This window comes from Pseudophryne corroboree, chromosome 6, assembly GCF_028390025.1.
Source record: "Pseudophryne corroboree isolate aPseCor3 chromosome 6, aPseCor3.hap2, whole genome shotgun sequence".
Taxonomy (NCBI): Eukaryota; Metazoa; Chordata; class Amphibia; order Anura; family Myobatrachidae; genus Pseudophryne; species Pseudophryne corroboree.
The window spans coordinates 225,944,911-225,960,648 of record NC_086449.1 but is presented as its reverse complement, the minus strand read 5'-3'; the positions used below and the strand labels follow the sequence as shown (position 1 = coordinate 225,960,648).

At 46.2% G+C, this 15,738-nt stretch overlaps 1 protein-coding gene across 2 annotated transcripts in view; it reads left to right on the top strand.

Annotated features, from left to right (window-relative positions):
* Positions 1 to 15,738, top strand: part of SV2B (synaptic vesicle glycoprotein 2B) — a 348,297-nt gene that overhangs the window by 316,939 nt on the left and 15,620 nt on the right. For both annotated transcript variants that reach the window (XM_063925737.1, XM_063925736.1), the window contains one exon: positions 10,523 to 10,656. In XM_063925737.1, the coding sequence (XP_063781807.1) occupies positions 10,523 to 10,656 (134 nt within the window). The remainder of the gene's footprint in view (positions 1 to 10,522; positions 10,657 to 15,738) is intronic.

Here is a 15,738-nt window from a genome sequence, read left to right as displayed (position 1 = left end):
AACTTGAGAGCGGTGTTTAAAGACACTGAGGATTTGTAGGACTTGAGAGCGGTGTTAAAGACGCTGATGACTTGTAAAACTTGAGAGCGGTGTTTGCAGACACTGAGGATTTGTAGAACTTGAGAGCGGTGTTTGAAGACACTGATAATTTGTAGAACTTGAGAGCTGTGTTTTAAAGACACTGATGATTTGTAGAACTTGAGAGCGGTGGTTAAAGACACAGATGATTTGTAGAACTTGAGAGCGGTGGTGAAAGACACTGATGATTTGTAGAACTTGAGAGCGGTGGTTAAAGACACTGATGATTTGTAGAACTTGAGAGCGGTGGTTAAAGACACTGATGACCTGTAGAACTTGAGAGCGGTGTTTAGCCCGCAGCCCACGCTGACTCCGAGAAGCGCTGGTGACTGGACCGCAGAGGAACACACCAGCCGCTAGGAACGCTGGAAACTGTACAGCAACTGGCACCTGGAAATGCCGGAGACACTGGAGTACAACTACAGAGAGACGCCTCTGGCGTGTGACAGTTTGCATACTACTCCAATGGCAGGTGGACTATGCACGTGCAGAATGGGTCCTGTGTTGTCACTCACAGTGCCCTTAAGCCAGAGCATGATTGGCATGCTGCAGCCGGTTGGTGGGTGGCAACGGGGACCTTTCTACAATTGTGGGTGTATCTTGTAAGTGTTCCTTGGCCAGTGTTTTGTTTCCTGTCCCTAGTAGAGTGAAAACAGTGGGCATGATTCATAACCTGGCGGCCAATGTTTTTGCAGAGTGATCCGATGCTACATCCTCTGCTGTAGCAGCAGATCACAGAAGATTGTCGGAGGTGTCTATTTACACAAGATGCCGCCTGCAGCATTAGCATATTTACAGACAGCAGTTGCGTCTAAAGCATACTTGCCTACTTTTGAAAAAGCATTTCAGGGAGACTGTGAAAGTAACACCTATCAGCGTGGACGTGCACTGCTACATCTGAGAGGTGTCTCATAAGAGTGACTTACATCCTAATGTAAATGAGCCTCAAAGTTAGTAAGAGCTACTCGATGAAGAAAATACACTGTTATTTTATTATTACCAGTTATTTATATAGCGCACACACATTCCGCCGCGCTTTACAAAGAATATTTGGCCATTCACATCAGTCCCTGCCCCAGTGGAGCTTACAATCTATATTCCCTATCACATGTACACGCAGACACATTCACGCTAGGGTTAATTTTGTAGGGAGCCAATTAACCTACCAGTATATTTTTGGAATGTGGGAGGAAACCGGAGTACCCAGAGGAAACCCACGCAAGTACGGGGAGAATATACAAACTCCACACAGTTAGGGCCATGGTGGGAATCGAACCCATGACCTCAGTGCTGTGAGGCAGTAATGCTAACCATTACACCATCCGTACTGCCCTATTTTACAGGATTTGTTTGTGTATTGTGTTTTACAAGTGGTTCCATATACTATAAGTGGCCACGACAAACCTTATTTAAAATGCATGTAGACATAGGGATCATTGTGCCTTATAACCAATGCAGGGAAATGGCGCTGATGAGCCCATTTGAATGTATGTATCGCTGATTTCTTTTTTCCCCCCAAGAATGTAACAGCTGCATAATGGGGATAAAGTGCAATCAGGGAGATTGAAGTATTATACAGGGAGTCAGGGAGATTGCTGCTATTTCAGGGAGTAGGAAACTATGGTCCAAAGACACAGATGCAGTGTGTACTTCATCGTTCTCTGAATCAGGCCCGAATACATTTAGTATAGAATACATGATTTTAGACAATATTAATATTTATAAATATATAAAGGGACAATACATGGAGCTATCGGGCGATTTGTTTGTTGAAACATCTTTACACAGGACATCCTCTGAGGTTAGAAGAGAGGAATTTTTTTTTTTTTTTTAAACACATTTTATTGGATGGATCATGAAATAAGTACAATGATAACGTAACAGAACACCCGAACATCTTTGGTGCTTAAAGAGCAGATATAATTACAGTGAATTGTTACAACAACAGAGTAGATCCGATTTTTGTTTTTGTGTTTTCCCATGTTTAGAGATTCAAGTCAAAGCATAAGAGATGGGAAACTCTCGGCAACGGGGTGGCCTTCCGTCATAGAGAGTCAGCAGAGGAAATGAGAGGAAGAGAGTGCTCAGATAGCGAGCAGGAGGGAACCGGAGAGCAAAGGAGGCTGGGCACCTCCAGTTGGAGAGAAGAGAGGGGGGAGTAGAGAGAGGGTGGTGGGGTGGAGGGGTGGCCCTCGGGGGCAGGGGGTGGGTGCGGCTTTGGCATGCTGTGTCAGGTTATAAATGGGGAGGGGGCCTGTTGTAAAGTTAGCCACGGGGACCATACTTTATCAAATCGCTTCGACGTGTTACGAATGACTGCAGTCATGTATTCCATTTTGTGGATATACCATATCCGGGAAATTATCACCGGCATTGGTGAAGGGGTCGGGTTCTTCCAGTCTGTGGCAATTTGGCAAGTCATTGCCGAAACTATATGTCGGAATAGTTTGTTTTGGTGTCTATTGAGGGTGGGAAGATTCATGGGGAGCAAGAAGTATTGGGGATCGGAGGAGATGGAGGTATCAAATAGGCGCGAAAGCAAAGTGATGAGTTCACCCCATATTTTATGAATTTTGGGGCAAGCCCACCAAATGTGTAAGAATGAACCAGTGTCTGTACAACCCCTCCAGCATCCATCTGGGGTGCCGGGGAACATAGTATGCAGACGGGCAGGGACATAGTACCATCGGTAGAGTAATTTATAGATATTTTCTTTAATTCTTACACATATGGAGCTGGAAGCCGCATTGTCCCATATATCTACCCATTCCTCATTGTCTATAGTAAATCCCAGTTCCTTTTCCCATGCTGACTCGTGAGGGGCCCGGGATGTTGTGGGGAGGTCGTCCAGGAGGTTGTATATATCTGATATGAGGCCTTTAGTGTTGGTGCGTTTCCAGCTAATGTATTCGAAGGGGGATAGGTGTCTGTGGAGAAGGGTAATGGTAATGGTGGAGTGGAAATGTCTAATTTGGAGATAGCGAAAGAAGTCTGATGAGGGGATTACTGTTCCTTCACGGATATCTGTGAATTGTGGGAAAGTAGCTGTGGAGGTGATATCATTAACATATAGTATACCACTCGAGCGCCAAGATGTATGCGTGGCTCCACTCATGCCTGGCGGAAAGGCTGGGCTGTGAAATAACGGAATTAGCGGGGATGGGTATGGGGCCAAGCTGAACCGTCTGTTTGTCAGGTCCCAGGTCGCTAAGGAGCGACTTACTACAGGGTGCGATAAGGCCGCACGGGGACGCCGGTTCCGGTGTAGCCATAATAGAGAGGATAGCGTGGCTAGGCCTGTCTCCTCCGCCTCTATCCCCACCCAGACCTTCCGTGTCCCGCCCTCGTTGCACCATTGTGCACATTGAGCGAGTTGCGCGGCATAATAGTATTTCTTAAAGTCCGGGATACCCAGTCCGCCTCCTCTGGAGGGGCGTTGGAGCAGTTTAAGTCTGACTCGGGGACGTTTATGGTTCCAAATAAAAAGGGAGATTTGGCGTTGTAGGGTCTTGAAGACGTAGGTAGGGACGTAAATCGGGAGGGTCTGAAATAAGTACAGGAGTCGGGGGAGCACGCTCATCTTAACGGAGTTAATTCTGCCTATCCATGATATAAAATAACTGGACCAATCCACCAAGTCCTCCTTGATTGTCTGTAATAAACGGGGATAATTTGCTTGGAAAAGTTGGTGGTGATGGTGGGTCAAGAATACACCAAGGTATTTAATTTTCTTGGTATGCCAGTTACAGGGGAGGGTAGCTTGAAGGTCCTGTTTAAGAGCTGCCGGGATATAAAAGTTGAGGACCTCTGTTTTGTTCACGTTTATTTTATAGCCAGAGAGCTGTGAGTATAAATTGGTCTCGGAAAGAAGAGCGGGGAGAGATTGGGCTGGGTCAGTGAGGGAAATCAGGACGTCATCGGCATATAACGCTATCTTGTGTTCGGAAAGGCCTGTGGATATTCCATGGATAGCACTGTTATTACGGATCCTTGCTGCTAGGGGCTCCATGACTAGTGCAAAGATTAAAGGGGAAAGGGGGCATCCCTGCCTGGTACCATTAGTGATTCCAAAACTGGAGGAGGAGACACCGTTAACCATCACCTGGGCTGACGGGGAACGGTAGAGTGCTTTGATTCCCTCTAGAAAGTTTCCGGAGAATCCCATTTTGTCAAGGACTGCAAAGGCAAAAGACCACGATATGCGGTCGAAGGCCTTCTCCGCGTCGAGAGCCAAAATGAGAGAGGGAAGTTTCCGTTTTTGGATTGAATATATTAGATCTATTGCCCTTCTGGTGTTGTCAGACGCCTGGCGTCCAGGGATGAAGCCAACCTGGTCCGGGTGGACCAGGCCGGGCATCAAGGGACCCAGACGGTTAGCTAGTATTTTCGCGTATATCTTCAAATCAACATTCAGTAATGAGATTGGTCTGTAGTTTAAGCAACTAGTCGGGTCTTTGTCAGGCTTTGGGATTACCACTATGTCTGCCCGGGTCGTCTCCGGTAGGAAGGAGGCTCCCTCGAGAATACCGTTAAATAGGGAGGTCAGGTGTGGTGCCAGTTCCTTCGCGAAGAGTTTATAATATTGGGCTGTGAAACCGTCTGGCCCTGGAGCAGCCGACGAGCGCATAGATCGTATGGCGGCTACTGTCTCCTCCTCTGAGATTCGACTATTAAGGGCTTCCATTTGATTGTCAGATAGGGTTGGGAGGGGGGTGTCAGATAAGTATGAGCGCACTCCCCCAGATCCGTCAGAAGATAGCAGGGGCGGGTCAGGTAGGTTATAAAGGGAGCTATAAAACAGGCGAAAATCTTCGGCCATCAGTTCAGGGTCATATGTATAGGTTCCCCTTTGTGACGAGTACAATTTATCTATTGCGCCCAGTGCCTGCTTACGACAAAGTTTGTTGGCTAATAGGGTATCTATTTTATCCATTTTGTCGTAAAACCGTTGTTGCAGTTTCCGAAGAATTAGTGCCGCACGGTTGGATAGGAGGGTGTTTAGTTGTCCCCGGAGGGAGTCTATCTGAGTGAGTAAAGAGGGATCGGGGGATACTTTGTGTTTGGATAGTAAGGTGGCTATTTCTGATTCAAGGGAGGCTATCTCCTGTGCGGCTTTTTTCTTAATTGCCGACGATTTTGCTAACAGGGTGCCGCGGATCGTAGCTTTGTGGGCTTCCCAAAGGGTATTAAGTGGGATGTCAGGAGACATATTTTCGGTGAAATAGTGTGTGATCGCTAATCTAGTTTCCTCTAGTGCAGAGGGGTGTTGTAGAAGCGAGTCGTTAAGACGCCATTTGTATTTCCTATGAGGCGCTCGGTGTATATCTATGAGGAGGTAGACCCCAGCGTGGTCCGTCCAAGTCAGTGGTGTAATGCCCGTATCAGAGATCAGTGGCACTAGGGCAGAGGAGATGTGGATCATGTCAATCCTGGAGTAGTGTTGATGTGGAGCTGAGAAGTGCGTAAAATCTTTGATGTGGGGGTGTTGGGAACGCCAAGTGTCACAGAGGCCGTGAAGTTTCATGGTGGCGGTAAGTGTGCGGGTAGCCCGGGGGAGAGTCGTCATAGAAGCGTGGGGCGGAGGGCTGGATCTATCTAGCAAGGGGTCAATTATGGTATTAAAGTCGCCACCCATGATAATGCTTCCCTGTGCTTCTCGTGATAGGCGTTTGGAGAGAGAATCAAAGAACAGAGATTGGTCTTGATTGGGGGCATAGACGGAGACCAAAGTGAGAGCCTTAGAACGGAGGGTACCCATTACCATAAGGAACCGTCCATCTGGGTCTATCACTGTCCTGGAATGGATAAACGGGATATTACGATGAACTAAGATGGCCACACCCCGTTTTTTACAGTCTGCTGAGGCAAAATAGGACTGGGAGAACCATTTGCCCATCAGCCGGGTGTGGGGACCGGTGAGGTGTGTTTCCTGTAGGAATGCTATGTCGACTTTCTCACGTCTGCAAGCACTCAGGAACACGGTACGCTTCCTAGGGGAGTTCAGGCCATTTACATTGACCGAGAATATTTTAAGAGACATGAATATTTACGTGGGGGGGTATGGCGCGTTGCCGGGTATGGTCCAGCAAGGTACAATTTGTACCAGGCGAAGGCCACCCCTCCAGGCCAAGCGAGAGAGGGAGCGGGGAGGTCGAATAGAGGCCACCAGAAAAGAGAGAGAAGGAAGAACATAGAGAAGAAGAAGAAGAAATACCCCAAATGGGGAAACATCCCTGTGTTTGTGGGTCCCATTCAGGGGCCGCACGGGGAAAGCATCGAATAAGTAACATTATTAACAACATTAAGGGATTATGGGGGGGTAACTGAGCTACCATGTGAGAGGGTATGAGTCTCCCGGGCCACAAGGGCTAAGGATGGCTATAACCATTTTACATTTATGGCAGACATAATAGAATATAGGACTCCGAGAACTGTGTCCAGACAACAAAAACGCTAACATAAAAACAAAAATAGAAAGGGGGAGGGGAGGGCAGGGGGGGGAGGGAATTTGGAAAGAGGGAAGAGGGAAGAGAGAGAGAGAGGAAAAAAGAAGTGGAAAAAAAGAAAAAAAGGGGGGGGGGGGTTACGGAGAGGGAGGAGGGGGGGGGGAATACCACAGGGGTGTAAACAGTCATAACTTGATTATAACAGCATTAACCGAGGATAGTTACGATACTGGTCTTTGAGCTGAGGCCGAATTCTCCACTGCTCTCAATCGTTTCGAGTTGTGGAGGCGCGGCATCGTCAGTTCATGCACTATACACGTCGGGGGGATTTCCCCAGTTCAGGGGGGATCCTTGTCCACATTGCGCTGTCGGGTCACCCGCGTCCAATCAGGAAGAGGGGGCAGAGGGTGTGGCGGTTTAGATGATGAGGCCGCCATGTCGTCTTCAGCTGATGTTGGGAGGAGATCTAGCTTTGCCAACAGTTCCTGTCCTTGGGTTAGGGTCTTGACCGAGTGGATAGTGTTATTAATCGAGACGTGTAAATGGAAGGGGAATCCCCATCTGTATCTGATCTGGTGTTGTCGCAGGATCCGAGTGACCGGCTGGAGGTCTCGCCGTTTTTGGATGGTGGAGGGTGCCAGGTCCTGAAAGATCTGCAACTGCGTGCCTTTGAACAGGATCTCCGGTGAGTCTCGAACGGAGGACAAAATTTTCTCCTTTGAGCGGAAGTAATGGAAACGGACGATAACATCCCTGGGCGGTTGGGCGGGAGATGGTTTTGCCCGGAGTGCTCTATGTGCCCTGTCGCAGAGGCATTCTTCGACCGTAAGGTCCGGTACCAAGTGTGTGAAGAATTCTCTCAAGAATGTTGGTAGCGATGGGCCGAGGACCGATTCTGGAATGCCGCGTATGCGCAGATTATTTCTACGCGAGCGATTTTCTTGGTCCTCTTGTCGCTCCTTGAGGGTCTCCATTTCCTCGTGCAATCTAGCGAGTTCACTGTCAATGCGATGTTGGGAGCGGCAGAGATCGTCTGTCTTTGTTTCCAATGCGTCCGTCCGGTTACCGAGATCTGTAAGGTCCGATTTAAATTCAGCTATAGCGTTCGAGAGTTCCTGCTTGAACGCGGACTGCACTCCCTCCAGTAGGCTCGACATGACCGCCTGTATCTGGGGATCGATACCCGCTTCCGAGAAACACGGGGAGGGGGGGGAGCTTGCGGCCATGGCGGGGTTCTGTGGGCCCTTGGTCTTTGAGCCAAAGAAGTTGGTCGGAGCTTGTGTTGCTTTTTTGTTTTTGGACATAGTGGTATGTATCAAACAAGGAGGATAGGAGTGGGGGTAAAAAGGGGAATAAAAGTTATTGATGGGAGGACACAGGCGAGAGCCCGTTTAATTAGCAAGTAATCTGGTCAGGTCCGATCCTCCAACCGCGGGGCTGGGGTGCCAGAGTGTTATATATGGAATCCGACCATTTGGCTATGGCACATGTAGTATATTATTATTTTTGCGTTAAATCATCTTGCGAGTCGTCTTAAGGATAGGACTGGGATGTATGGATCCGAATGTCATAACGCTGAGACCGCGTCTTTTCCAGGCGCCAGCTCCGCTGTCGGGGCAGATCGCAGTCCAACCCCCTAATCAGTGGCCCGGTCACTCATGGTTGGTATTAAAGCATTTCCATAGCCGTCGCCGGCGGGGGTGTAAACAGAATCTGGACTCCTGTCGAGGTGAGGAGTGTGTGGTATAGTGCGGCTTTTCTTTACTCTGACTGGGTGCCAGAAAGTAAAATGGTGACTCTGGGTTCCTGTCGTGGGTTTTTTATGGTGCAGGAGTGCAGATAAAAAATAGGTGCTGTGGTGACAGCAGGTACTCACAGTATTCCAGGTTGGCTGGGTGTTGAAGGCAATGCAGCCTTTTTTGGCTGTGCTGTAGAGACTTCTATGGTTGCAGGTGTGCACATGCTTTTCCCAGTTAAAGCTCCAGGATTCCAAGATGGCCGCTGCAGCATTTATGGAGCAGCTTCCCTTCTCACTTTCACCCCTTATGGGGCTGCCTGTGGCACAGAAGCTCCCTGAGGGTGTTGTGGGGTGTCCAGCCACGCTTATGGGGAAGATCCGAGGTCACTGGGAGCCCGTCGCGGCCGCGTTTCGCTCCCGGAGCCCACGGCCGGGTCGTCCCCGAACTCTAGGCCCCGGCTGCAGGGTGCGTGATAGGCCGCGGCGGCAGGAGGTAGCGGGGGGGGCCGCAGGCCCGTTTCAACAGTCACACAGCTCCGCTGGAAGGATCCACAGAGGTGATAAGGCCACTGTAGGCCGTTACCAACGTTCCGGAAGGGGGGAGATGTGAATCCCGGGTCCCACGGACGGCCCCGGAGCCCGGCCCCGCGACGTGCAGAAATTGAGGCCCCGGCTTCACGGGAGGGGGAAGGCCGCAATCCGCAAGGGCAGCCAAGGCCACCCTCCGACTCCGCAGCACGTTTCCCCTAGCCGGTTTGATATGAACAGAGGCAGTGGGGTAAGTGCAGGGGGCACCAGGGTACCAAAAGGGGTGATTTTAGAGCTTATTTCGGCCCATTAACAGGAGCCCATAGAAAATGCCTCCTCTCCCATTGCCAGCCAGGCCACGCCCCCAGAAGAGAGGAAATTTCATACCCAGCATAGGAAAGGGTTCTTTACAGTAAGGGCAGTAAGAATATGGAATTCTCTTCCAGAGAAGGTTGTAATGATGGACTCAGTTAATATGTTTAAAAATGGATTAGATACATTTCTAACTGAAAAAGATATGCAAGGATAGAGCATTTAAAATTATTGTATTTTGAAACACGCAATTTGTAATGTTAGATCTAAAACATAACACCATCCAGGTAATTATAGTTACACTATAGTTGTATACAGAATACTGTACGATTTATACTACAGGTTGAACGCGATGGACAAATTATCTTCTTGCAACCACATTAACTATGTTACTATGTTACTCTATATAATAGATGCTAGTGACTGTTGGAGCAGGACAACTTTCTGCTTTAGATGGTGACTTCACTCAAAATGGATATATATTTTAAGCTTGGACCTCTTATTGTTGTTTTATGAGCTTCTACTAAGTAGAAATATATTGGCCCCATAAGAATTGAAATGGGTCCTTCTACGCATCTTCTTGAAATCATACCCACTGCTACTGCATGTCTGCTGCATTATCCAAAGTTGCTGCATTAATAGCAGTCTGGCACATTAGACCATATTCGATGTCCCCATGTAATGTCACAACTCTCCCTTTTCCTGTGCGCACAGCCGATTTTCACTAGGACAATGATAGTAGGTATACATTGGTCTGTATTTTATATGTACATTCATTTGTCTTCACTTTGTTAACATTCATATAACTGCCTTGGTAAGTTTGTTTTGAAGTTATAGTTAAGGCCTGACCTTAGTGAGAGAGGCCACATGTCCCTTCCACTAGATTGCACGCCAACCTAGGGGTATTCATCAGAGAGGACTGAGTAGTTGGGTGCGAACTGGGACTTAAAATCCACTAAGGAACATAACATATTGACACCCCCACCCCAGGCATGACTTAACAGTATCTTTTTTTGTTAGAGGTCTACCCTAAATAAAAATTCACCTGAAGTGTGGTATGACTTTAAGGCACATTGGTCCAGATTTATCAAGCCTTCGAGAGTAATAAATTGCACGGTGATAAACTATAAACCAACCAGCTCTTAACTGTCATTTTTCAAACACAGCCGGTAACATGGCAGTGAGGAGATGATTGGTTGGTACTTTATTACCGTGCAATTTATCACTCTTCAAGGCTTGATAAATCTGGGCCATTGTTTCCTCTGGGACAGGGCCCCATGGCAGTTGCATTGACTGCAGTGTTTACACAGTAGTTAGAATATTGCATTCTGCAAATGATCACACTACAACCCTCCGACTTCCCTGTTCCAGGACTACTTTTGTTTTTGTTTTCTAATAAACATAACATTTATTTTCTCAGGTTCTACAAGATGAAACTTAAATATGTAACATTTGAGAATTGTCTCTTTGATGAGTGCTTCTTTGAAGACGTTACTTCACCTGGAACCATCTTTAAGAACTGCACCATAAAAGCCTCATACTTCTACAACACAGGTAAGAAAGGAACTTGCTTAATTAAATCAAGACTGTGACCTGTTAGCCCTTTTATAATCACAGATACTTTATATTCAATATCATAAATTAATGATTGAACCAAAGTCAGATATCCCAATGTTTACTTACATATACATGTAACCAACTCTATATAACCAGGCTAATGAGTTACAAATTTAACAAATAAGCTAGCTTTAAAACTAAGTACCTCCACACAAGTATTTATATATGATGGGGCCTACCTGGGAAAACCCACCGATGAATATTGCTTATCTTAATGCCAATATACTATGTATATTATATTTAATATATTATTCCATATAAAACCACTTGCAATCTCACTTGTATTTTTATGAATAAATGTATTAATGTTCTTTGGTAAGTAAAGACTCCCCCTGTTTCACCGTAACCACAAGGAACAATCAGTAAAAGTGAAAGGCAGATACAACTGTGTATATATATATATATATATATATATATATATATGAAAGCCTTCAAAACAATGTGGATACAATCCTTTAAATTTGGGTAGCACTGAGGCAATAAGGCAGTAGAATTATATTACACAACAGTGACCTACACTTATATATCCAGGGGTCACCTCAGTAACTCAGTGCTATCCAATGTGGTTAAACCAGTGTAAAGTATCAGGTAAGTATATATCTACTTACAGCTATCACATGAATTTACTGCTATGTCTAGTTTACAACTTACACCGTTTTTCCCTTACAACTGTACAACATTAATACGACACATCTTCAGTTGGGTTGGGTATGCGTGACGGGCTCGGTGGCTTGCTGCGCTCGCCACAGGTTCTATTCCCACTCTATGGGTGTCGTGGACACCCATGAGTGGGAATAGTCCCTGTTGGTAAGCATGACGAGCATCGGGATTGTGAGCGGGCGGGATGTAGGTGCCGGTATTGTGACCGGCGGTCTCCTGACCACGGATCAAGCTCATTTTTACTTTGTCAGTTTAGACTGGTAATTATCATACAGAACATATTTGTTTCTCAGATATGAAGTTAATAGATCATATATATGCATATACAGGTTGAGTATCCCTTATCCAAAATGCTTGGGACCAGAAGTATTTTGGATGTCGGATTTTTCCGTATTTTGGAATAATTGCATACCATAATGAGATATCATAGCGATGGGACATAAGTCTAAGCACAGAATGCATTTATGTTTCATATACACCTTATACACACAGCCTGAAGGTCAGTTAATACAATATTTTTAATAACTTTGTGCATTAACAAAGTGTGTGTACATTCACACAATTCATTTATTTTTCATATACACCTTATATACATCCTGAAGGTCATTTAATACAATATTTTTTACTAACTTTGTGTATTAACCAAAGTTTGTGTACATTGAACCATCAGAAAACCACTATCTCACTCTCACTATAAAAATTCCGTATTTCAGAATATTCCGTATTTCAGAAAATTTGGATATGGGATACTCAACCTGTATATTATATGAATATTTAATGAGCATTCCACTCCCTTTCCTGATATAACATGTGCAGAGAGAGTTCGATTTGGGTGGGTTATTTTGTTTCTGTGCAGGGTAAATACTGGCTGCTTTATTTTTACACTGCAAATTAGATTGCAGATTGAACACACCACACCCAAATCTAACTCTCTCTGCACATGTTATATCTGCCTCCCCTGCAGTGCACGTGGTTTTGCCCAACTGCTAAAAAATTTCCTGCTGCGATCAACTTGGAATTACCCTCATTGGGGTTTATTTACTAAGATTCGTAATTTCCGAAAAAAGGTCAAAGTTCAATCACGAATGACATCGACAGTGTAAAACTGCAACTTTTTGAATGGATTACGACTAATTTACTAAGCTGTCGTATTCGTGTTTTTCTTTGCTTCCGATGTCGATGTCATTCGTGTTTTTTTACCTAATTTAACGGCAGTGATTAGCAAAACACTGCCGTTTTTTTTTACAATCAATCTCGGCCGGATTTGTGTGATCCGTGCTGGGGTTTTTTTTTTTTTTAAAGTAAACAATGTAATTTTTTTTTAAAAAATGCGTGGGGTCCCCCCTCCTAAGCATAACCAGCCTCGGGCTCTTTGAGCCGATCCTGGTTGCAGAAATATGTGGAAAAAAATGACAGGGGTTCCCCCATATTTAAGCAACCAGCATCGGGCTCTGCGCCTGGTCCTGGTCCCAAAAATACGGGGGACAAAAAGAGTAGGGGTCCCCCGTATTTTTAAAACCAGCACCGGGCTCCACTAGCTGGACAGATAATGCCACAGCCGGGGGTCACTTTTATATAGTGCCCTGCGGCCGTGGCATCAAAAATCCAACTAGTCACCCCTGGCCGGGGTACTCTGGGGGAGTGGGGACCCCCTCAATCAAGGGGTCCCCCCCCCCCAGCCACCCAAGGGCCAGGGGTGAAGCCCGAGGCTGTCCCCCCCCATCCAATGGGCTGCGGATGGGAGGGCTGATAGCCTTTGTTGTAAAATAAAATATATTGTTTTTAGTAGCAGTACTACAAGTCCCAGCAAGCCTCCCCCGCATGCTGGTACTTGGAGAACCACAAGTACCAGCATGCGGCGGAAAAACTGGCCCGCTGGTACCTGTAGTACTATTACTAAAAAAATACCCAAAAAAACACAAGACACACACACCGTGAAAGTATAATTTTATTAAATACATACACACATACATACATACTTACCTTAAGTTCCCACGCAGGTCGGTCCTCTTCTCCAGTAGAATCCAAGGGGTACCTGTTGAAAAAATTATACTCACGAGATCCAGTGGTCCAGGCTCCTCGGCAAATCCAGGGTTAATCCACGTACTTGAATAAAATAAAAAAAACGCTGTCACGACCACGAACTGAAAGGTGACCCATGTTTGCACATGGGTCACCTTGCCCCGAATGCCAGAAACCCACTTTGCCTTCTGGCTAAGTGGGTTTCTTCAGCCAATCAGGGAGTGCCACGTTGTAGCACTCTCCTGATCAGCTGTGTGCTGCTGTCCTCACTGACAGGCAGCACGCGGCAGTGTTACAATGTAGCGCCTATGCGCTACATTGTAACCAATGATGGGAACTTTCTGCTCAGCGGTGACGTCACTTTAGGTCAACCGCAGGGCAGAAAGTTCCCATCATTGGTTACAATGTAGCGCATAGGCGCTACATTGTAACAGTGCCGTGTGCTGCCTGTCAGTGAGGACAGGACCACACAGCTGATCAGGAGAGTGCTACAACGTGGCACTCCCTGATTGGCTGAAGAAACCCACTTAGCCAGAAGGCAAAGTGGGTTTCTGGCATTCGGGGCAAGGTGACCCATGTGCAAACATGGGTCACCTTTCAGTTCGTGGTCGTGACAGCGTTTTTTTATTTTATTCAAGTACGTGGATTAACCCTGGATTTGCCGAGGAGCCTGGACCACTGGATCTCGTGAGTATAATTTTTTCAACAGGTACCCCTTGGATTCTACTGGACAAGAGGACCGACCTGCGTGGGAACTTAAGGTAAGTAAGTATGTATGTATGTGTGTATGTAATAAAATTATACTTTCACGGTGTGTGTGTCTTGTGTTTTTTTGGGTATTTTTTTAGTAATAGTACTACAGGTACCAGCGGGCCAGTTTTTCCGCCGCATGCTGGTACTTGTGGTTCTCCAAGTACCAGCATGCGGGGGAGGCTTGCTGGGACTTGTAGTACTGCTACTAAAAACAATATCTTTTATTTTTCAACAAAGGCTATCAGCCCTCCCATCCGCAGCCCATTGGATGGGGGGGGACAGCCTCGGGCTTCACCCCTGGCCCTTGGGTGGCTGGGGGGGGGGGACCCCTTGATTGAAGGGGTCCTCACTCCCCCAGGGTACCCCGGCCAGGGGTGACTAGTTGGATTTTTGATGCCACGGCCGCAGGGCGCAGTATAAAAGTGACCCCCGGCTGTGGCATTATCTGTCCAGCTAGTGGAGCCCGGTGCTGGTTTTAAAAATACGGGGGACCCCTACTCTTTTTGTCCCCCGTATTTTTGGGACCAGGACCAGGCGCAGAGCCCGATGCTGGTTGCTTAAATATGGGGGAACCCCTGTCATTTTTTTCCCCATATTTCTGCAACCAGGATCGGCTCAAAGAGCCCGAGGCTGGTTATGCTTAGGAGGGGGGACCCCACGCAATTTTTTTTAACAACAAAAAACACTTTCCCACCCCTTCCCATTGATATACATGCACGGATCTCATGGATCCCTGCATGCATCTCAAATCACGAATAAAAAAAGCAGGTCTGTTTTTTTTTAGGACTTTTTTGCGAATTGTAATTTTTCACGGCAGTGTTTTGTGTTTTTTTGCTTAGTAAATGACCGAGATTCGTATCTAAACAGGCGTAATTTGACCGATGGTGTATTCATTCGTAATTTTTTACCTGAACTAGCAAAAAATTACGAATGCCCTCATCACTGCCGTGATTAGTGTTTAGTAAATGACCGAGATTGACCGAGATGACACTTTGATGAAAAAACGGCATCTCGGTCAAAATCGGGAGCTTAGTAAATATACCCCATTGTGTGTAGAATTTTGAGGGGAAAAAAGATTTTTTGGAATAAGGCTGTAACATAACAAAATGTGGGAAAAGTGAAGTGCCGTGAATACTTTCTGGATGCACTGTATTAAAATGGGTGCAGTGTGTGCGGTGTGGGCCCCCCCTGGACCCAGGGGCCCATGTGCACCACACACATTGCACCCATTATAGAAACGCCAATGTATGAGCAGTATATAGGGTTTTCTGTTTAATGCATCTCGTAGGGTAACCTATTTAAAACATTAACATTTAGTATGTTTTTAATCTTCCCTCAGTTACAGTGTTATCATTACATAGAATCCTAAGAATAAGGTTACACAATACAGTTTACTATTTCCTCAGTTGCATATAGAGAGTATGTTCTGCAGTAACTCATAATGTATGTGTGACATGTCACCGAGATCCACGTGTTGGGCTGTATGCACTGTACATGTACAGCCCAGGGCCCCATATCATCTTACTCTATCACTGGCTATGTTATACTAATTTCCAGCATGATTCATATTTCACTTATGAAGTG